The 23,469-nt window shown below is 47.1% G+C and overlaps 1 protein-coding gene across 1 annotated transcript in view; it reads right to left on the bottom strand.

Annotated features, from left to right (window-relative positions):
- Positions 1 to 21,869, bottom strand: part of LOC110515673 (voltage-dependent calcium channel gamma-1 subunit-like) — a 30,392-nt gene extending 8,523 nt beyond the window's left edge. Inside the window, exon 1 of the mRNA XM_036972990.1 lies at positions 21,049 to 21,869. Within this exon, the coding sequence (XP_036828885.1) occupies positions 21,049 to 21,289 (241 nt within the window). The 5' untranslated portion in view covers positions 21,290 to 21,869. The remainder of the gene's footprint in view (positions 1 to 21,048) is intronic.
- Positions 21,870 to 23,469: the final 1,600 nt, after the last annotated feature.

Raw genomic sequence — 23,469 nt, 5'->3', positions numbered from 1 at the left:
GACAGAGTGATGGAGAGGTATGGTCTGTTTCTTATCTCACTGGACAGTGATGGAGAGGTATGGTCTGTTTCCATGGACAGAGTGATGGAGAGGTATGGTCTGTTTCCTATCTCCCTGGACTGAGTGATGGAGAGGTATGGTCTGTTTCCTATCTCCCTGGACTGAGTGATGGAGAGGTATGGTCTGTTTCCTATCTCCCTGCACAGAGGGATGGAGAGGTATGGTCTGTTTCCTATCTCCCTGTACAGAGTGATGGAGAGGTATGGTCTGTTTCCTATCTCCCTGGACAGTGATGGAGAGGTATGGTCTGTTTCCCTGGACAGAGTGATGGAGAGGTATGGTATGTTTCCCTGGACAGAGTGATGGAGAGGTATGGTCTGTTTCCCTGGACAGAGTGATGGAGAGGTATGGTCTGTTTCCTTGGGCAGAGTGATGGAGAGGTATGGTCTGTTTCCCTGGGCAGAGTGATGGAGAGGTATGGTCTGTTTCCCTGGGCAGAGTGATGGAGAGGTATGGTCTGTTTCCCTGGACAGAGTGATGGAGAGGTATGGTCTGTTTCCTTGGGCAGAGTGATGGAGAGGTATGGTCTGTTTCCCTGGACAGAGTGATGGAGAGGTATGGTCTGTTTCCCTGGACATTGTGATGGAGAGGTTTGGTATGTTTCTCTGGACAGAGTGATGGAGAGGTATGGTATGTTTCCTTGGGCAGAGTGATGGAGAGGTATGGTCTGTTTCCCTGGACAGAGTGATGGAGAGGCATGGTCTGTTTCCCTGGACAGAGTGATGGAGAGGTATGGTCTGTTTCCCTGGACATTGTGATGGAGAGGTTTGGTATGTTTCTCTGGACAGAGTGTTGGAGAGGTATGGTCTGTTTCCCTGGACAGAGTGATGGAGAGGTATGGTCTGTTTCCCTGGACACAGTGATGGAGCGGTTTGCATGTATAGACCAAGGAGACCCCTCTCCCTCTATCCCCTCTACTCTTCTTCCCTCCTCTTCCCCTCTACCTCTTTCCCTTATCCTCTGCTCTCTTGTTTGTTCCCCAGGATGGAAAATAACTAAAGACGTAGCTTAGCAACAGGCTGCTCTGTTTTTTTGCTGGTGTGTATTTTCAAGTAAAGGCCCTTCGAATGGGACAGGAAGGGGAGGGGGGCAGTGGAGAAGATGCTGAGGTTAGAGCATGCCCAAGCTTTCATGCCTGAATATCAGCTCCATTTGGCTAGCCTATTTCCATCAGAGAGGTGATTGTATTGTATATGTGCCTGTGTCAATGCAGGCCGGAAGAGAAGACTTGTAGTAAGATATACTAGGTCTGACACTTAAACTGAGGATATACTGTGGTTCTGCTTTATCTTGCTGTATCTTGGCAGAACCACTGCTTCTATCCAGGAGACTGCATGTATCACTTTAATCCAGCTAGATATCATATTGTACAAGCAGCTGAATGTTGTCTCTTTAACCAGCTAGATATCATATTGTACAAGCAGCTGAATGTTGTCTCTTTAACCCAGCTAGATATCATATTGTACAAGCAGCTGAATGTTGTCTCTTTAATCCAGCTAGATATCATATTGTACAAGCAGCTGAATGTTGTCTCTTTAACCAGCTAGATATCATATTGTACAAGCAGCTGAATGTTGTCTCTTTAACCAGCTAGATATCATATTGTACAAGCAGCTGAATGTTGTCTCTTTAACCCAGCTAGATATCATATGTACACACAGCTGAATGTTGCCTCTTTAACCCAGCTAGATATCATATTGTACAAGCAGCTAAATGTTGTCTCTTTAATCCAGCTGATATCATATTTTACAAGCAGCTGAACGTTGTCTCTTTAACCCAGATAGATATCATACTGTACACACAGCTGAATGTTATCCTGGTCTCAGACCTGTTGGTGCTGTAAAGCCAACAATTGTGGCCACTGTGGTACAGGAGCACAAACAGGTATGGGATCAGGCTAAATGTTTACCTCTCCTGGGACTGGAACTAGGAGAATGACTAAACATACACAACTGTTTAAAGTAGAGAAGGTAAAGAAAGGCAGTTTCATCAGGCTATAGAGCCCTCAAACTCACCTCTGAACTGTTTTTTTATTGTTGCTCTCCAATCAGGGACTGATTTACACCTGGTAAACCAGGTGTGTGCAATTACTTATCAGGTAGAACAGAAAACCAGTAGGCTCCGGTTCTTGTAAGGTAAGTGATGAATAGCCCTGCTCTAGAGGCACCCTTGCTTTGTGTTGCCAACCACTGAGAGAGATACTCTTTGCCAATACGACAGCACTCAACACATATACTGTACATAGGCTGTGAAGACTCACATGCTGCTGATATGTGAGATTCTGGGGATAATATTTTGGGGCCGTATCATTGACCTTGTGGTTAATAAGGGAACTTCATTCCAGTGAGGTAGGCAATTAGGAGGTGGTCTCGCCTGTCAGTTTCGGTTTTCATTCCTCCATTAGACCTCATCCTCTTCTTTCTCTATCCTCCCTATTCATCTTCCTGTTTCCTCTACACCCTTCTCCAGGCTGTATCATAACCGGCCGTGATTGGGAGTCCCATAGGGCGGCACACAATTGGCCCAGCGTCGTCCAGGTTTGGCCGGGGTAGGCCGTCATTGTAAATAAGAATTTGTTCTTAACTGACTTGCCTAGTTAAATAAAGATTTAAAAAATATAATCCTTCTTCTCCTCCCCCTCCTATCCTCCCGATATTCCTCTTCATCTCCCTCTTCCCCCCTCCTTCATTCTTCTTTCTTTCCTCTCCTCCTCATCCATCTTCTTCCTTCCTCCTCTTCACTCGTCCTTTACCCTCTTAGCTCATACTACATCCTCTTCACTCATACTACATCCTCTTCCTTTCCCTCTGCCTCTCTCGACAATGGATGTGGTGTCCTAGACATGAGGTAATGGTCTTCAAAATGAATGGACTTTTAACAGGAGGTTTACTTGTGTTTTCTACTCTTTCCAATCAAAGTGGAAAGAAGTCCACTACCTTTCTGCCCTCAATTTAACCCCTGGAAATGGCTTCCTTCTGGTAGCAGTGCTTAAGGGGAGATGGCATTGTCAACAGGAGAACAGTGGCTGTATGCGAGGGAATGGTGAGGGGAAAATGGTTATTTTTAAGTCCAGGTGCAGAATGACCATCAGATTCTGGGTCAATGTGAATCGGGGTGCTTTTAAAAAGGCTGACCCGCAGCAAGCATTCATAACTGGGTCGCAATGGCCTAGGATGGTACTCAGGGGTGTGTGTGTCTGTGCGTGTGTGTGTAATTTTAATGGCATGACCCTCCTCAGAGAACAAAGTTACAATCTATGGTTTAGTTCAAAATAAAAACAAGTCCCATTACTACAGTTGTCCTCTTACTATCTTACTTTATCACCACCTTCACCACCACGGTCACCATTACCATCACCACCACCGTCACTATCACCACCACCACCATCACCCACACCGTCACCATTACCACCACCACCAAAATCACCGTCACCACCACTGAATCCACACACCTGCCAGGTTGTTTACTGAATGCTACAGTATGTTGCTCACACACACACATGCACACACACAACCCCCTGCTGTCAGCTAGTCTAGGCTCCGTGCCAAGAACCAGGACAAGCAAACACAAAGCGGAAAAACGGATTAGGTGTTTAAGTGCCAACGTGTTTGCTCAAAGCTACATCTGGGCATTTAAAGAAACTCACCACTTTAGCCCTCACTCACCCTCGACTGAGCAGGCTGAGAAACTGGTGTGAAATTGGGGCCCACTGTCTCATGGCACGTGGGGTGAAGGTGGAGGGGGAGGGGGACGAGGAACTGGAGGCAGGGAGGGTCTGTCTTGCCTGACTGTCTGGGGGAAGGCTTACCTTTTGGAAGGCTGAGGATGAGGGAGGGAGTGAACTGGTAGGGAGAAAGGTACGGGGAGAAAGGGAGGGATGGAGGGAGGGAGGGAAGGAACTGGGAGGGAGGGAAGGAACTGGTAGGGAGGGAGGGAACTGGTAGGGAGAAAGGTACGGGAGGGAGGGAACTGGTAGGGAGGGAGGGAACTGGTAGGGAGAAAGGTACGGGGAGGGAGGAAGGGAATTGGTAGGGAGAAAGGTATGGGGAGGGAACTGGTAGGGAGAAAGGTATGGGGTGGGAGGGAGGGGGGGAGGGAACTGGTAGGGAGAAAGGTATGGGGTGGGAGGGAGGGAGGGAGGGAACTGGTAGGGAGAAAGGTACAGGGAGGGAGGGAACTGGTAGGGAGAAAGGGAAGGGAGGGAGGGAGGGAACTGGTAGGGAGAAAGGTACAGGGAGGGAGGGATGGAGGGAGGGAGGGAACTGGTAGGGAGAAAGGTACAGGGAGGGAGGGATGGAGGGAGGGAGGGAAGGAAGAAACACGTAGGGAGAAAGGTACGGGGAGGGAGGGAGGGAGGGAACTGGTAGAGAGAAAGGTACTGGGAGGGAGGGAACTGGTAGAGAGAAAGGTACTGGGAGGGAGGGAACTGGTAGGGAGAAAGGTACGGGGAGGGAGGGAGGGAACTGGTAGGGAGAAAGGTACGGGGAGGGAGGGATGGAGGGAACTGGTAGGGAGAAAGGTACGGGGAGGGAGGGATGGAGGGAACTGGTAGGGAGAAAGGTTCGGGGAGGGAGGGAACTGGTAGGGAGAAAGGTTCGGGGAGGGAGGGAGGGAACTGGTAGGGAGAAAGGTACGGGGAGGGAGGGATGGAACTGGTAGGGAGAAAGGTTCGGGGAGGGAGGGAGGGAACTGGTAGGGAGAAAGGTACGGGGAGGGAGGGATGGAGGGAGGGAGGGAGGAAACAGGTAGGGAGAAAGGTACGGGGAGGGAGCGAACTGGTAGGAAGAAAGGTACGGGGAGGGAGGGATGGAGGGAGGGAGGGAACTGGTAGGGAGAAAGGTACGGGGAGGGAGGGAGGGAACTGGTAGGGAGAAAGGTACGGGGAGGGAGGGAGGGAGGGAACTGGTAGGAGGGAGGGAGGGAACTGGTAGGGAGAAAGGTTCGGGGAGGGAGGGAGGGAACTGGTAGGGAGAAGGATACAGGGAGGGAGGGAGGGAACTGGTAGGGAGAAAGGTACGGGGAGGGATGGAGGGAGGGAACTGGTAGGGAGAAAGGTACGGGGAGGCAGGGAGGGATGGAGGGAGGGAACTGGTAGGGAGAAAGGTTTGGGGAGGGAGGGAGGGAACTGGTAGGGAGAAAGGTACGGGGAGGGAGGGAGGGAACTGGTAGGGAGAAAGGTAGGGGGAGGGAGGGAGGGAGGGAACTGATAGGAGGGAGGGAGGGAACTGGTAGGGAGAAAGGTTCGGGGAGGGAGGGAGGGAACTGGTAGGGAGAAGGATACAGGGAGGGAGGGAACTGGTAGGGAGAAAGGTACGGGGAGGGAGGGAGGGAACTGGTAGGGAGAAAGGTACGGGGAGGGATGGAGGGAGGGAGGGAACTGGTAGGGAGGGAGGGAACTGGTAGCGAGAAAGGTTCAGGGAGGGAGGGAGGGAACTGGTAGGGAGAAAGATATGGGTAGGGAGGGAGGGAACTGGTAGGGAGAAAGGTACGGGGATGGAGGGATGGAGGGAGGGAGGGAACTGGTAGGGAAAAGGATACAGGGAGGGAGGGAGGGAACTGGTAGGGGGAAAGGTACGGAGAGGGAGGGAGGGAGGGAGGGAGGGAACTGGTAGGGAGAAAGGTATGGGAGGGAGGGAACTGGTAGGGAGAAAGGTACGGGGAGGGATGGAGGGAGGGGACTGGTAGGGAGAAAGGGATGGAGGGAGGGAGGGAGAGAACTGGTAGGGAGAAAGGTACAGGGATGGAGGCAAGGATGGGGGAGGGAGGGAGGGAACTGGTAGGGAGAAAGGTGCGGGGAGGGAGGGAGGGAACTGGTGGGGAGAAAGGTATGGGAGGGAGGGAGGGAGGGAGGGATGGAGTGAGGGGACAGATAGTGAGAAAGGTACGGGGGAGAGGGAGGGAACTGGTAGAGAGAAAGGTACAGGGAGGGAGGGATGGAGGGAGGGGACAGGTAGGGAGAAAGGTATGGGGAGGGATGGAGGGAGGGAGGGCAGTTAGAGGAGTCTGGGAAGGAAAAGGGAAGAAGTCTGGAGATCCAGAACCTACTGGATCAACTCAACACATCTATATCCGGAGAGGTCATGCCCATAACGTGTACAATGGTCTCCATTTTTTTGATTAATTTTCTAAACTTAATTTTTAAGCCCACTTTTTATCATAATTATTAATAAAAGTATTATCCCCCTCCCCTATTCTCCCTAGTAAGTGGTTTCTTCAAAAGTGACCCAGGAGCAAAGATATGCTAGGCAGGACGCTAGATACTCTAGAGGTGCAGGCACTTAGATATTCTAGAGGTGCAGAATGTTAGATACTCTAGTGGTGCAGGATGTTAGATACAGTAGTGGTGGAAGACTTTAGATACTCTAGTAGTGCAGGACTTTAGATACTCTAGTGTTGCAGGACGTTAGATACTCTAGTGGTGCAGGACTTTAGATACTCTAGTGGTGCAGGACGTTAGATACTCTAGTGGTGCAGGACGTTAGATACTCTAGTGGTGCAGGACGTTAGATACTGTAGTGGTGCAGGACTTTAGATACTCTAGTGGTGCAGGACGTTAGATACACTAGTGGTGCAGGACGTTAGATACACTAGTGGTGCAGGACGTTAGATACTCTAGTGGTGCAGGACGTTAGATACTCTAGTGGTGCAGGATGTTAGATACTCTAGTGGTGCAGGACGTTAGATACTCTAGTGGTGCAGGACTTTAGATACTCTAGTGGTGCAGGACGTTAGATACACTAGTGGTGCAGGACGTTAGATACACTAGTGGTGCAGGACGTTAGATACTCTAGTGGTGCAGGACGTTAGATACTCTAGTGGTGCAGGACGTTAGATACTCTAGTGGTGCAGGACGTTAGATACTCTAGTGGTGCAGGATGTTAGATACTCTAGTGGTGCAGGATGTTAGATACTCTAGTGGTGCAGGACGTTAGATACTCTAGTGGTGCAGGACGTTAGATACTCTAGTGGTGCAGGACGTTAGATACTCTAGTGGTGCAGGACGTTAGATACTCTGGAGGTGCAGGATGTTAGATACTCTAGTGGTGCAGGACTTTAGATACTCTAGTGGTGCAGGACTTTAGATACTCTAGTGGTGCAGGACGTTAGATACTCTAGTGGTGCAGGATGTTAGATACTCTAGTGGTGCAGGACTTTAGATACTCTAGTGGTGCAGGACGTTAGATACTCTGGAGGTGCAGGACGTTAGATACTCTAGTGGTGCAGGACGTTAGATACTCTAGTGGTGCAGGACGTTAGATACTCTAGTGGTGCAGGACTTTAGATACTCTAGTGTTGCAGGACGTTAGATACTCTAGTGGTGCAGGACGTTAGATACTCTAGTGGTGCAGTACATTAGATACTCTAGTGGTGCAGGACTTTAGATACTCTAGTGGTGCAGGACGTTAGATACTCTAGTGGTGCAGGACTTTAGATACTCTAGTGTTGCAGGACGTTAGATACTCTAGTGGTGCAGGACGTTAGATACTCTAGTGGTGCAGGACGTTAGATACTCTAGTGGTGCAGGACGTTAGATACTCTAGTGGTGCAGGACATTAGATACTCTAGTGGTGCAGGACATTAGATACTCTAGTGGTGCAGGACATTAGATACTCTAGTGGTGCAGGACGTTAGATACTGTGGAGGTGCAGACAGTATTGTCAGTGGAAGAGGAGAGAGAGTGTTGAGTGACACACACAGCTTTTGATTTCTGTCCTGACATCGCTCGTCCATATGTATATAGTCTTAATTCATTCCTCCTTAGATTTGTGTGTATTGGGTGTATGTTGTGTAATTTGTTAGATATTACTTGTTAGATACTACTGCATTGTCGGAGCTAGAAGCACAAGCATTTCGCTCCACCCGCAATAACATCTGCTAATCACGTGTATGTGACCAACACAATTTGATTTGATTTGAGCTGCCGGGGATGGGCAAGATTCACAGAAGGTATGTTTTTAAATGAATTTGATCAAGCTTTGTAGCCTATTGACTCCTTCTTGATGAATACATTTAAATAAAATGAATTGTTTCTCTGTAATAACTAGTAATTTAATTAAATTGGCTTTAGCTAGTCAGCTAGATAGTTATGAGTTTGGGAAATTGGGAACCTAACTATGAAGCCATTTCAGGCTGTCATATAAAATAATGGGTGTATGACACCCTGTCTACATCACTTGCCACAACATGGCTTTTTGATAGTGTATTTAGTTCATCCGAATTTACACTACAGTGTCAAGACCAAGGCGCAGCGAATTTACACTACAGTGTCAAGACCAAGGCGCAGCGAATTTACACTACAGTGTCAAGACCAAGGCGCAGCGAATTTACACTACAGTGTCAAGACCAAGGCGCAGCGAATTTACACTACAGTGTCAAGACCAAGGCGCAGCGAATTTACACTACAGTGTCAAGACCAAGGAGCAGCGAATTTACACTACAGTGTCAAGACCAAGGCGCAGCGAATTTACACTACAGTGTCAAGACCAAGGCGCATCGAATTTACACTACAGTGTCAAGACCAAGGAGCAGCGAATTTACACTACAGTGTCAAGACCAAGGAGCAGCGAATTTACACTACAGTGTCAAGACCAAGGCGCAGCGAATTTACACTACAGTGTCAAGACCAAGGCGCATCGAATTTACACTACAGTGTCAAGACCAAGGCGCAGCGAATTTACACTACAGTGTCAAGACCAAGGCGCAGCCTGAGTAGAGTTCCACATCTTAATGATAGTGAAACATCCAAAAACAACAAAGACAAAGCGATCATGAAATACGTAGCGCGTATAGTCACTCATCCAAAACAATATCCCACATAGCAGGTGGGGAAAAGGACACACTAAGTATGATCCCCAATTAGAGGGCTCTCTATGGTCAGGGTGTGACATACAGTTATAGAACACCAGGGTTGAGAAACATGACAAATCCAGAACACTGAGGTTGAGAAACATTACAAATCCAGAACACCAGGGTTGAGAAACATTACAAATCCAGAACACCAGGGTTGAGAAACACTACAGTTCCAGAACACAGAGGTTGAGAAACACTACAGTTATAGAACACCAGGGTTGAGAAACACTACAGTTATAGAACACAGAGGTTGAGAAACACTACAGTTATAGAACACAGAGGTTGAGAAACACTACAGTTATAAAACACAGAGGTTGAGAAATACTACAGTTATAGAACACAGAGGTTTAGAAACACTACAGTTATAGAACACCAGGGTTGAGAAACATTACAAATCCAGAACACCAGGGTTGAGAAACACTGCAGTTATAGAACACAGAGGTTGAGAAACACTACAGTTCCAGAACACTGAGGTTGAGAAACACTACAGTTATAGAACACAGAGGTTGAGAAACACTACAGTTATAGAACACAGAGGTTGAGAAACACTACAGTTATAGAACACCGAGGTTGAGAAACACTACAGTTATAGAACACAGGGGTTGAGAAACACTACAGTTCCAGAACACAGAGGTTGAGAAACACTACAGTTATAGAACACCAGGGTTGAGAAACACTACAGTTATAGAACACAGAGGTTGAGAAACACTACAGTTATAGAACACAGAGGTTGAGAAACACTACAGTTATAGAACACAGGGGTTGAGAAACACTACAGTTATAGAACACAGAGGTTGAGAAACACTACAGTTCCAGAACACAGAGGTTGAGAAACACTACAGTTATAGAACACCGAGGTTGAGAAACACTACAGTTATAGAACACCGAGGTTGAGAAACACTACAGTTATAGAACACAGAGGTTGAGAAACACTACAGTTATAGAACACCGAGGTTGAGAAACACTACAGTTATAGAACACCAGGGTTGAGAAACACTACAGTTCCAGAACACAGAGGTTGAGAAACACTACAGTTATAGAACACCGAGGTTGAGAAACACTACAGTTATAGAACACCGAGGTTGAGAAACACTACAGTTATAGAACACCAGGGTTGAGAAACACTACAGTTATAGAACACCAGGGTTGAGAAACACTACAGTTATAGAACACCAGGGTTGAGAAACACTACAGTTATAGAACACCAGGGTTGAGAAACACTACAGTTATAGAACACAGAGGTTGAGAAACACTACAGTTATAGAACACAGAGGTTGAGAAACACTACAGTTATAGAACACAGAGGTTGAGAAACACTACAGTTCCAGAACACAGAGGTTGAGAAACACTACAGTTATAGAACACCAGGGTTGAGAAACACTACAGTTATAGAACACCAGGGTTGAGAAACACTACAGTTATAGAACACAGAGGTTGAGAAACACTACAGTTATAGAACACAGAGGTTGAGAAACACTACAGTTATAGAACACAGAGGTTGAGAAACACTACAGTTCCAGAACACTGGTGTTGAGAAACACTACAGTTCCAGAACACAGAGGTTGAGAAACACTACAGTTATAGAACACAGAGGTTGAGAAACACTACAGTTATAGAACACAGAGGTTGAGAAACACTACAGTTATAGAACACCGAGGTTGAGAAACACTACAGTTATAGAACACCAGGGTTGAGAAACACTACAGTTATAGAACACCAGGGTTGAGAAACACTACAGTTATAGAACACCAGGGTTGAGAAACACTACAGTTATAGAACACCAGGGTTGAGAAACACTACAGTTATAGAACACCAGGGTTGAGAAACACTACAGTTATAGAACACAGAGGTTGAGAAACACTACAGTTATAGAACACAGAGGTTGAGAAACACTACAGTTATAGAACACAGAGGTTGAGAAACACTACAGTTCCAGAACACAGAGGTTGAGAAACACTACAGTTATAGAACACCAGGGTTGAGAAACACTACAGTTATAGAACACCAGGGTTGAGAAACACTACAGTTATAGAACACAGAGGTTGAGAAACACTACAGTTATAGAACACAGAGGTTGAGAAACACTACAGTTATAGAACACAGAGGTTGAGAAACACTACAGTTCCAGAACACTGGTGTTGAGAAACACTACAGTTCCAGAACACAGAGGTTGAGAAACACTACAGTTATAGAACACAGAGGTTGAGAAACACTACAGTTATAGAACACAGAGGTTGAGAAACACTACAGTTCCAGAACACTGGTGTTGAGAAACACTACAGTTCCAGAACACCGGGGTTGAGAAACTACAGTTTGCACCCATCTCCATTTATCCAGCTGTGTCTCATCCTGAACTAATTGCCTTGCTCAGGGACTCCAAAAATACTACCCTCCTGAGAGTTAAACCAATAACCATCTGGTCCCTTCCTTCCAAATGAACAGGTAATTCAACTGCCTACTATCTACTGTCTATCTGTCTGTGAGCCACTTACATTCCTCCCAACACACACACACCACACAGAGAAACACACACACACACACACACACACACACAGAGGGAGAGAGCGAGAGAGAGAGAGAGACACAGACAAAGACACACACATGAAACCATCCATCACTCCAACAATATGCCCCTAGTGTTATTTCCTGGCTGACGTGATGGTGGTGTTCATTAAAGTGTTTGTTTGATTTAAAACCAGTCAAGAAGTCATGCGTCATTTATAGGGAAGGCCGTTTTCAAATGTCATCAAGGCATCTTGTTGCGGAAGACAAATGCCTTGTAATTACGGCGGTAAATGACAAAAGTGTACAGCGAACAGGAGTGAACGGAAATGACCGGGAGCGCATGACACACGGTGATCAGCTCCAATCGGTTTGGAATGCAAAGCATGTTATTAAGGTGAGTCACCCTGACTCCCACCACGGGTAGACATTTAGGCGTGTATGATCCTGTGGTGTTTTTCACACAATGTAATATTCTTTGCTGGCGCTGCGCTGTGTTGATGTATTCTGCCTCACACCCAACCCCTGTCCAACCCCCAGCCCCAACAGTGTGTCTTAATGAGCAGCTAACACATAACATCAGGTGACTGTGTGGCTGGAAACCTGGATAAATCCCATTATGCCTCACTTTCCTCTGGGTCACTAACAGCCCCCAATCTAACAGGAGGATGAAGAAATGTGGCCTGTCTCCAAGGGCGCTTGCTGTGTTCTACAGGAGCACCATCGAGAGCCTACTGCCGGGCTGTATCACACGCAACACACTGGCCAATAGCTTCTAACCCCAGACCATCAGGCTGCTGAATAGCCACCACTAGTCAGCTACCTGAATTTCACTGTACCCTGTAATACATCTGTAACCCTGTACATGTGACTATTAAATGAATCTTATCTAATAGCTTAACCACTGATCAAAACATTATGGACTAAATGTTCAATTCCTGTTGCTGCAGGATTATTTTTGCTGTGACAAAATAGGTCAGATTCTGATCCTACATCTGTCTGTAGTGAAGTCTATAACCACCAAACACAACTGGATCCACAATACCACAGATTGTGGTTGAATGGTATGCAGCAATGCATTGAATGACAGCAATTGTCCCAGTGAATTTCCTCCTTGAACAAGACCACGTGGCCATCTAATCAAACACCCATTCACAGGCAGTATTGAGTGAAAACTGTCCTGAACATAGTGGAATAGTCACTTCCAACACTGACAATGTTGTAATTATTCAAAGCCAATGTGATCTTTATACTTGCACTTAAAAATAAACGTATTATCACATCCATATCTGTAACCTTGAATTATTTACACAGTAGCACATCCCCATGTCTTCCACAGATGTATTTAGACAGTTCCCACTGCCTGTCTTCTAGATCCCCATGTATTCCACACCTGTATTTAGACAGTTCCCACTCCACAGCTGTATTTAGACAGTTCCCACTCCACACCTGTATTTAGACAGTTCCCGCTGCCTGTCTTCCACATCCCCATGGCTTCCACACCTGTATTTAGACAGTTCCCACTCCACACCTGTATTTAGACAGTTCCCGCTGCCTGTCTTCCACATCCCCATGGCTTCCACACCTGTATTTAGACAGTTCCCACTGCCTTTCTTCCAAGTGTGAACGACTGAATGTAGTACATCTAGCACATCCAGTTTAGCGAGTCAATTCACAAACCTATGTTGGACTAGCGTGTCAATTTACACACATCAGTAGGACTAGTGAGATTCACACACCCCGGTTGGACTAGTGAGTCAATTCACACACCCCGATAGGACTAGTGAGTCAATTCACACACCTTTATAGGACTAGCGAGATTCACACACCCCGGTTGGACTAGTGAGTCAATTCACACACCTTTATAGGACTAGTGAGTCAATTCACACACCCCGATAGGACTAGTGAGTCAATTCACACACCCCGATAGGACTAGTGAGTCAATTCACACACCTTTATAGGACTAGTGAGATTCACACACCCCGGTTGGACTAGTGAGTCAATTCACACACCCCGGTAGGACTAGTGAGTCAATTCACACACCTTTATAGGACTAGCGAGATTCACACACCCCGGTTGGACTAGTGAGTCAATTCACACACCCCGATAGGACTAGTGAGTCAATTCACACACCTCGGTTGGACTAGCGAGTCAATTCACACACCGCAGTTGGACTAGCGAGTCAATTCACACACCTCGATAGGACTAGCGAGTCAATTCACACACCTCGGTTGGACTAGTGAGTCAATTCACACACCTTGATAGGACTAGCGAGATTCACACACCCCGGTTGGACTAGTGAGTCAATTCACACACCCCGATAGGACTAGTGAGTCAATTCACACACTTTTATAGGACTAGCGAGTCAATTCACACACCTCGGTTGGACTAGCGAGTCAATTCACACACCGCAGTTGGACTAGCGAGTCAATTCACACACCTCGGTGTGACTAGCGACTCAATTCACACACCTCGATAGGACTAGCGAGTCAATTCACACACCTCGGTTGGACTAGTGAGTCAATTCACACACCTCGATAGGACTAGCGAGTCAATTCACACACCTCGGTTGGACTAGCGAGTCAATTCACACACCTCGATAGGACTAGCGAGTCAATTCAAACACCTCGGTTGGACTAGCGAGTCAATTCACACACCTTGATAGGACTAGCGAGATTCACACACCCCGGTTGGACTAGCGAGTCAATTCACACACCTCGATAGGACTAGCGAGTCAATTCACACACCTCGGTTGGACTAGGGAGTCAATTCACACACCTTTATAGGACTAGCGAGATTCACACACCCCGGTTGGACTAGTGAGTCAATTCACACACCCCGATAGGACTAGCGAGTCAATTCACACACCTCGGTTGGACTAGCGAGTCAATTCACACACCGCGGTTGGACTAGCGAGTCAATTCACACACCTCGGTGTGACTAGCGAGTCAATTCACACACCTCGGTTGGACTAGCGAGTCAATTCACACACCTCGATAGGACTAGCGAGTCAATTCACACACCTCGGTTGGACTAGCGAGTCAATTCACACACCTCGATAGGACTAGCGAGTCAATTCACACACCTCGGTTGGACTAGTGAGTCAATTCACACACCTTGATAGGACTAGCGAGATTCACACACCCCGGTTGGACTAGCGAGTCAATTCACACACCTCGATAGGACTAGCGAGTCAATTCACACACCTCGGTTGGACTAGTGAGTCAATTCACACACCTTGATAGGACTAGCGAGATTCACACACCCCGGTTGGACTAGTGAGTCAATTCACACACCTCGGTTGGACTAGCGAGTCAATTCACACACCTCAGTTGGACTAGCGAGTCAATTCACACACCGCGGTTGGACTAGCGAGTCAATTCACACACCTCGGTGTGACTAGCGAGTCAATTCACACACCTCGATAGGACTAGCGAGTCAATTCACACACCTCGGTTGGACTAGCGAGTCAATTCACACACCTCGATAGGACTAGCGAGTCAATTCACACACCTCGGTTGGACTAGTGAGTCAATTCACACACCTTGATAGGACTAGCGAGATTCACACACCCCGGTTGGACTAGCGAGTCAATTCACACACCTCGATAGGACTAGCGAGTCAATTCACACACCTCGTTTGGACTATTGAGTCAATTCGCACACCTTTATAGGACTAGCGAGATTCACACACCCCGCTTGGACTAGTGAATCAATTCACACACCCCGATAGGACTAGCGAGTCAATTCACACACCGCGGTTGGACTAGCGAGTCAATTCACACACCTCGATAGGACTAGCGAGTCAATTCACACACCCCGGTTGGACTAGCGAGTCAATTCACACCTCGGTTGGACTAGCGAGTCAATTCACACACCGCGGTTGGACTAGCGAGTCAATTCACACACCTCGGTGTGACTAGCGAGTAAATTCACACACCTCGATAGGACTAGCGAGTCAATTCACACACCTCGGTTGGACTAGCGAGTCAATTCACACACCTCTATAGGACTAGCGAGTCAATTCACACACCTCGATAGGACTAGCGAGTCAATTCACACACCTCGGTTGGACTAGCGAGTCAATTCACACACCTCGATAGGACTAGCGAGTCAATTCACACACCTCGGTTGGACTAGTGAGTCAATTCACACACCTTTATAGGACTAGCGAAATTCACACACCCCGGTTGGACTAGTGAGTCAATTCACACACCCCGATAGGACTAGCGAGTCAATTCACACACCTCGGTTGGACTAGCGAGTCAATTCACACACCGCGGTTGGACTAGCGAGTCAATTCACACACCTCGGTGTGACTAGCGAGTCAATTCACACACCTCGGTGTGACTAGCGAGTCAATTCACACACCTCGGTTGGACTAGCGAGTCAATTCACACACCTCGATAGGACTAGCGAGTCAATTCACACACCTCGGTTGGACTAGCGAGTCAATTCACACACCTCGGTTGGACTAGCGAGTCAATTCACACACCTTGATAGGACTAGCGAGATTCACACACCCCGGTTGGACTAGCGAGTCAATTCACACACCTCGATAGGACTAGCGAGTCAATTCACACACCTCGGTTGGACTAGTGAGTCAATTCACACACCTTGATAGGACTAGCGAGATTCACACACCCCGGTTGGACTAGTGAGTCAATTCACACACCTCGGTTGGACTAGCGAGTCAATTCACACACCTCAGTTGGACTAGCGAGTCAATTCACACACCGCGGTTGGACTAGCGAGTCAATTCACACACCTCGGTGTGACTAGCGAGTCAATTCACACACCTCGATAGGACTAGCGAGTCAATTCACACACCTCGGTTGGACTAGCGAGTCAATTCACACACCTCGATAAGACTAGCGAGTCAATTCACACACCTCGGTTGGACTAGTGAGTCAATTCACACACCTTGATAGGACTAGCGAGATTCACACACCCCGGTTGGACTAGCGAGTCAATTCACACACCTCGATAGGACTAGCGAGTCAATTCACACACCTCGTTTGGACTATTGAGTCAATTCGCACACCTTTATAGGACTAGCGAGATTCACACACCCCGGTTGGACTAGTGAGTCAATTCACACACCCCGATAGGACTAGCGAGTCAATTCACACACCTCGGTTGGACTAGCGAGTCAATTCACACACCTCGATAGGACTAGCGAGTCAATTCACACACCCCGGTTGGACTAGCGAGTCAATTCACACACCTCGGTTGGACTAGCGAGTCAATTCACACACCGCGGTTGGACTAGCGAGTCAATTCACACACCTCGGTGTGACTAGCGAGTCAATTCACACACCTCGATAGGACTAGCGAGTCAATTCACACACCTCGGTTGGACTAGCGAGTCAATTCACACACCTCTATAGGACTAGCGAGTCAATTCACACACCTCGGTTGGACTAGTGAGTCAATTCACACACCTTGATAGGACTAGCGAGATTCACACACCCCGGTTGGACTAGTGAGTCAATTCACACACCCCGATAGGACTAGCGAGTCAATTCACACACCTCGGTTGAACTAGCGAGTCAATTCACACACCTCGGTTGGACTAACGAGTCAATTCACACACCTCGGTTGGACTAGTGAGTCAATTCACACACCTTTATAGGACTAGCGAGATTCACACACCCCGGTTGGACTAGTGAGTCAATTCACACACCCCGATAGGACTAGCGAGTCAATTCACACACCTCTATAGGACTAGCGAGTCAATTCACACCTCGGTTGGACTAGCGAGTCAATTCACACACCGCGGTTGGACTAGCGAGTCAATTCACACACCTCGATAGGACTAGCGAGTCAATTCACACACCTCGGTTGGACTAGCGAGTCAATTCACACACCTCTATAGGACTAGCGAGTCAATTCACACACCTCGATAGGACTAGCGAGTCAATTCACACACCTCGATAGGACTAGCGAGTCAATTCACACACCTCGATAGGACTAGCGAGTCAATTCACACACCGCGGTTGGACTAGCGAGTCAATTCACACACCTCGATAGGACTAGCGAGTCAATTCACACACCTCGGTTGGACTAGCGAGTCAATTCACACACCTCTATAGGACTAGCGAGTCAATTCACACACCTCGATAGGACTAGCGAGTCAATTCACACACCTCGGTTGGACTAGCGAGTCAATTCACACACCTCGATAGGACTAGCGAGTCAATTCACACACCTCGGTTGGACTAGTGAGTCAATTCACACACCTTTATAGGACTAGCGAGATTCACACACCCCGGTTGGACTAGTGAGTCAATTCACACACCCCGATAGGACTAGCGAGTCAATTCACACACCTCGGTTGGACTAGCGAGTCAATTCACACACCGCGGTTGGACTAGCGAGTCAATTCACACACCTCGGTGTGACTAGCGAGTCAATTCACACACCTCGGTTGGACTAGCGAGTCAATTCACACACCTCGATAGGACTAGCGAGTCAATTCACACACCTCGGTTGGACTAGCGAGTCAATTCACACACCTCGATAGGACTAGCGAGTCAATTCACACACCTCGGTTGGACTAGCGAGTCAATTCACACACCTTGATAGGACTAGCGAGATTCACACACCCCGGTTGGACTAGCGAGTCAATTCACACACCTCGATAGGACTAGCGAGTCAATTCACACACCTCGGTTGGACTAGTGAGTCAATTCACACACCTTGATAGGACTAGCGAGATTCACACACCCCGGTTGGACTAGTGAGTCAATTCACACACCTCGGTTGGACTAGCGAGTCAATTCACACACCTCAGTTGGACTAGCGAGTCAATTCACACACCTCGATAGGACTAGCGAGTCAATTCACACACCCCGGTTGGACTAGCGAGTCAATTCACACACCGCGGTTGGACTAGCGAGTCAATTCACACACCTCGGTGTGACTAGCGAGTCAATTCACACACCTCGATAGGACTAGCGAGTCAATTCACACACCTCGGTTGGACTAGCGAGTCAATTCACACACCTCTATAGGACTAGCGAGTCAATTCACACACCTCGGTTGGACTAGTGAGTCAATTCACACACCTTGATAGGACTAGCGAGATTCACACACCCCGGTTGGACTAGCGAGTCAATTCACACACCTCGGTTGGACTAACGAGTCAATTCACACACCTCGGTTGGACTAGTGAGTCAATTCACACACCTTTATAGGACTAGCGAGATTCACACACCCCGGTTGGACTAGTGAGTCAATTCACACACCCCGATAGGACTAGCGAGTCAATTCACATACCTCGGTTGGACTAGCGAGTCAATTCACACACCGCGGTTGGACTAGCGAGTCAATTCACACACCTCGGTTGGACTAGCGAGTCAATTCACACACCTCGGTTGGACTAGCGAGTCAATTCACACACCTCGATAGGACTAGCGAGTCAATTCACACACCTTGATAGGACTAGCGAGATTCACACACCCCGGTTGGACTAGTGAGTCAATTCACACACCTCGGTTGGACTAGCGAGTCAATTCACACACCTCAGTTGGACTAGCGAGTCAATTGAGCCTGAAGGAAGGTTGAGACAGTTTCACCCAATAGATATAGAAGTTGATCAAAATTGGATTTGTTTTCTAATTCTTTATTGGTCTGTGTGATCTGAGGGAAATATGTATCTCTAAAAAAGTCATACATTTGGCAGGAAGATAGGAAGTGCAGCTCAGTTTCCACCTCATTTTGTGGGCAGTGTGCACATTTTTTTATTATTATTTTTTTTTATTTCACCTTTATTTAACCAGGTAGGCAAGTTGAGAACAAGTTCTCATTTACAATTGCGACCTGGCCAAGATAAAGCAAAGCAGTTCGACACATACAACGACACAGAGTTACACATAGCCTGTCTTCTCTTGAGAGCCAGGTCTGCCTTCGGCAGTTTTTTTGTTAATTCTTTCCAATGTGTCAAATAATCATCTTTTTGTTTTCCCATGATTTGGTTGGGTCTAATTGTGTTGCTGTCCTGGTGCTCTGTGTGGTCTGTTTGTGTTTTTGAACTGAGCCTCAGAACCAGCTTGCTTAGGGGTCTCTTCTCCAGGTTAATTTCTCTGTAGGTGATGGCTTTGTTATGGAAGGTTTGGGAATCGCTTCCTTTTAGGTGGGTGTAGAATTGAACAGTTATTTTCTGGATTTTGATAATTAGCAGGTATCGGCCTAATTCCGCTCTGCATACACTATTTGGTATTTTATGTTGTACACAGAGGATATTTTTGTAGAATTCTGCATGCAGAGTCTCAATTTGGTGTTTGTCCCATTTTGTGAATTCTTGATTGGTGAGCAGACCCCAGACCTCACAACTATAAAATGGATTCTATAACTGATTCAAGTATTTTTAGCCTGAACCTAATTAGTATGTCAAATTTTATGTTCCTTTTTCATGGCAAAGAAAACCCTCTCGCTCTGTCTCTGTCTCTCTCTCTCTCTCTCTATTCAATTCAATTTCAATGAAGGGCTTTATTGGCATGGGAAACATATGTTTACATTGCCAGGGCAAGTGAAACACACATAGTTAAACCTGCCTCTCTCTCTCTCTGTCTCACACACACACACACATGCACACATAGTAACTCTGGGGGGCTGTGTGTGTGTGTGTGTGTGTGTGTGTATATATGAGAGGACAGTACACTCACACCACTCACTCTCAGCTCCCTATCCTCTGACATCTGCAGAGATGGAAGTGGTGAGTGGCAGGTCTACTGTACGCTCAGACAGAAAAGCAGGGCGAGAGTCCCTTAATCCCTGACAAGTGAGCCAAATTCTAATTGGAAGGCCGCATATTGGTAACGACCCCCACCAGCAACAACATGATATAATGAATGAAAGCCAGTAGATGAATTTCTGCAGCCCGTGTAACCCCTCACCCTTACTGTAGCTCACTAATAGAGACCGATATGGTCAATCACCCCTTGCCTCTGGGGAGACACTACTAGACAGAGAAAGGGGTTAACCGTGTTCTTTTAGCCTCAGAAGAAACAGGGTTAGAAACAAACACCTTCCTGGCAAGCAGACATTAACACAGAGACAGGAGAGCAAAGAGACATTTACTGCTCTGCTAGTTATTCATCTCTGTCTGTGTCCCAAATGGCACCCTATTACCTAGGTCGTGTCTGGTCAGAAGTAGTACACTGTGTAGGGAATAGGGTTTCATTTGGGACACAGCCTTACACGAACTGACACAGAGGGTTAGAAACAATCACACTGCACCACCTGCAGGTTGGCATTTATTGGGATGACTCATGTACTGGAGGCAGCTCTGCAGGGTGGTCACCAGCTGGCACAGCCACAAAGTCATAAATTCAATTTGAAACCTAACCCTAACCTGAACCCTAACCTAAACCTCATTGCTAACCTTATGCCTAACCCTAACCTTAAATTAAGGGAAAAAAGCTCATTATAGTTTTCATACATTTTTACAATATATAGCCAATTTTGACTTGCTGGCCAAACAAGTGAAGATCACTCAGTTCTGCCTCCAGGACAAGATTCATCCCAATAAACGTCGACCTGCGTATCACCTGGAGGATATACAGTAAAGGACCCCTAGCTCAGGGTAGACTCCCTGACCCTAACAGAGACGGAGGGTAGAAGCAGCCCTTACCTCCGGGCAGACTGATGGGGCCACAGCCCTGGCCCTCAGGGTCCTCCTCCACCATGAAGATGGTCTTCATGCAGAGCTTCCAGAGGCCAAAGTGGGCCGTCTCACAGGTGGCGTTGAACTTGTTGAACGGCGGGCTCAGTACAGTCCAGTGGTCCGTCACCATGGCAGCCAGCATGCAGGAGATGCCCACCAGGATGATAAAGAACGTGATCTTCACCTTGGTCTTCTTCTCCTCCAACATGGTGCTGAGAGAGTGTATGAAGTGTGTGTGTGTGGTTGTGTATTATAGTAAAGGTCCCTGTGAGATTGTCTAGCTCCTAGAAAGGAGTATTAAGAATTAGTCTTCTCCAGCAGCCTGAATAAAGCACGAAATATCTCCTCTCTCTCTCTCTCTCTTTCTCTCTCCAGCTCTCTCCATCCACAGATCTCTGCTTCTGCTCGAAGAAAAGGGGCCAGATAATAGTGCCCTAGATTCCTACTCTCCCTCTCAGGAACATGTTTACAGTGCTTAGCCCGGGTCTATACAGCACTGCTGTGAAGAAGGATGTGAAATATTTACCAACTTCGACCAGTCTGAGCTACTTGGGGTCAGGGGTTAGGTGCTGTGATGGGGTACGATCGAACGAGACGGGTTGAGGGCTCGACCTGGTTTAAGCTTTTATACGACATTGACGATTCAGAGGTGGAAAAGACTCATATCTAAGCCAAAGTAAATATTGCACACATTCTGTAGATATTGTTGTTCTAGATACCCTTGAAATCCAATGTGAATATTCAGAACATGTTATTTTTAATAGATTCCCATGTCATTTCTACCTATCAGAAAGTGTCTTGTTGCTCTCTGGCTCCATTTAAGGGGCTCATGGGAGAGTTCCTTTTTTACGAGCTGATCTATTTCTCCACCAATCACTGAGGGGCCTGAGACACGGGGGGCCCCACCTGACTGCTGCACCCAATCCAAATTCGGGAAAAGGAAGGATATATTTAAATCTAACAGAGGACTACAGAGGACTAAAGATAATATATCTTTACACCTTAATAGTTGACAGTGAAGGAATCCTGAAAGGATTGTATTTAATCCACTGTCTAGCGATATACATCCTTTGTTATTACGTACATCCACTCTGCAGATGAATGGGTTAAGTCCTTAAAAGGGCATGTAACTGTATAGCAACAGGTGTCTCCACTTGTTCCTCTGCTGTTTCATATTATTTTGGTTGTTGTGTTTTAAGTGTCTGCTATTCTATATGTATAGCTGCTTGAAGATGCTACTACATCCATCATTTATACTATACTGGAATATAAATGGAATGAATCCTCAGACTAAATAGTGAAAAAAGGGATTTTCTTGGACTTAATGAATGAAACAGAATCAGAGAGAATGTGTGATGAAATCTTCCTCCACCATGAAGATGGTCTTCATGCAGAGCTTCCAGAGGCCAAAGTGGGCCGTCTCACAGGTGGTGTTGAACTTGTCGAACCGCGGGCTCAGTACAGTCCAGTGGTCCGTCACCATGGCAGCCACCATGCAGGAGATGCCCACCAGGAGGTCAAAGAACATGATCTTCACCTGGTCTTCTTCTCCTCCAACATGGTGCTGCGAGAGTGAGTGTGGGGTGGGTGAGTGAGGGGTGGGGTGTGTGTGGGTTCAGCGGGTGTGTGTGGGCTCAGAGGGTGTGTGTGGGTTCAGAGGGTGTGTGTGGGTTCAGAGGGTGTGTGTGGGTTCAGAGGGTGTGTGTGGGTTCAGAGGGTGTGTGTGGGTTCAGAGGGTGTGTGTGGGTTGAGAGGGTGTGTGTGGGTTCAGAGGGTGTGTGTGTGGGATGAAACAGAATCAGAGTGTGAAATAGTATAATCGTCATTATAGACACCTTTCATACTGTATTCCAATGTGTAAGACATGAGGATACAGATGTCTGGGCTTTTTATAAACTACTGGGCCCAACTTTAGGCAGGGCCTATTTTCTGTAGTGTCAAGTCTCTCACAGCCCGCAGTTTTAACACAATAAATGGAGGGTGACGATGTGACAAAAGGGGAAAAGGGCACACTCTGCGGTGTGTGTGTGTGTGTGCAATTGTGTGTGTTTATGTGCACGAATGCGCGTGTATGTGCTTAAAAAGCCGCAGAGAATCATAATGTTTCACACTTACAGAAACAGAATGCACTCTGATAGAACTAACGTGCTCTTCAGAAACACAATCAGAAGCCTACTGAACCAGCAGATGGACAGTAATCAGCAACACTGGAAGACAAACTAAGGCCCATGGAGTTGAATCAAGACCTTTGTGTTCATTAGCACTTTTGTTCACCTGGATTCATTCTCTGTGAAACCTCTCTCTTTCTCAACCCAACCCCAAACCTCCTCCCACCCTTCTTGAGAGAAAGATTAGCAATTTCTCTCTCTCTCTCTTTTGAGCTCTCTC

Source organism: Oncorhynchus mykiss, unplaced genomic scaffold (assembly GCF_013265735.2).
Source record: "Oncorhynchus mykiss isolate Arlee unplaced genomic scaffold, USDA_OmykA_1.1 un_scaffold_215, whole genome shotgun sequence".
NCBI lineage: Eukaryota > Metazoa > Chordata > Actinopteri > Salmoniformes > Salmonidae > Oncorhynchus > Oncorhynchus mykiss.
The sequence above is the reverse complement of the archived record's forward strand: the minus strand, read 5'-3'. Positions and strand labels throughout refer to the sequence as shown.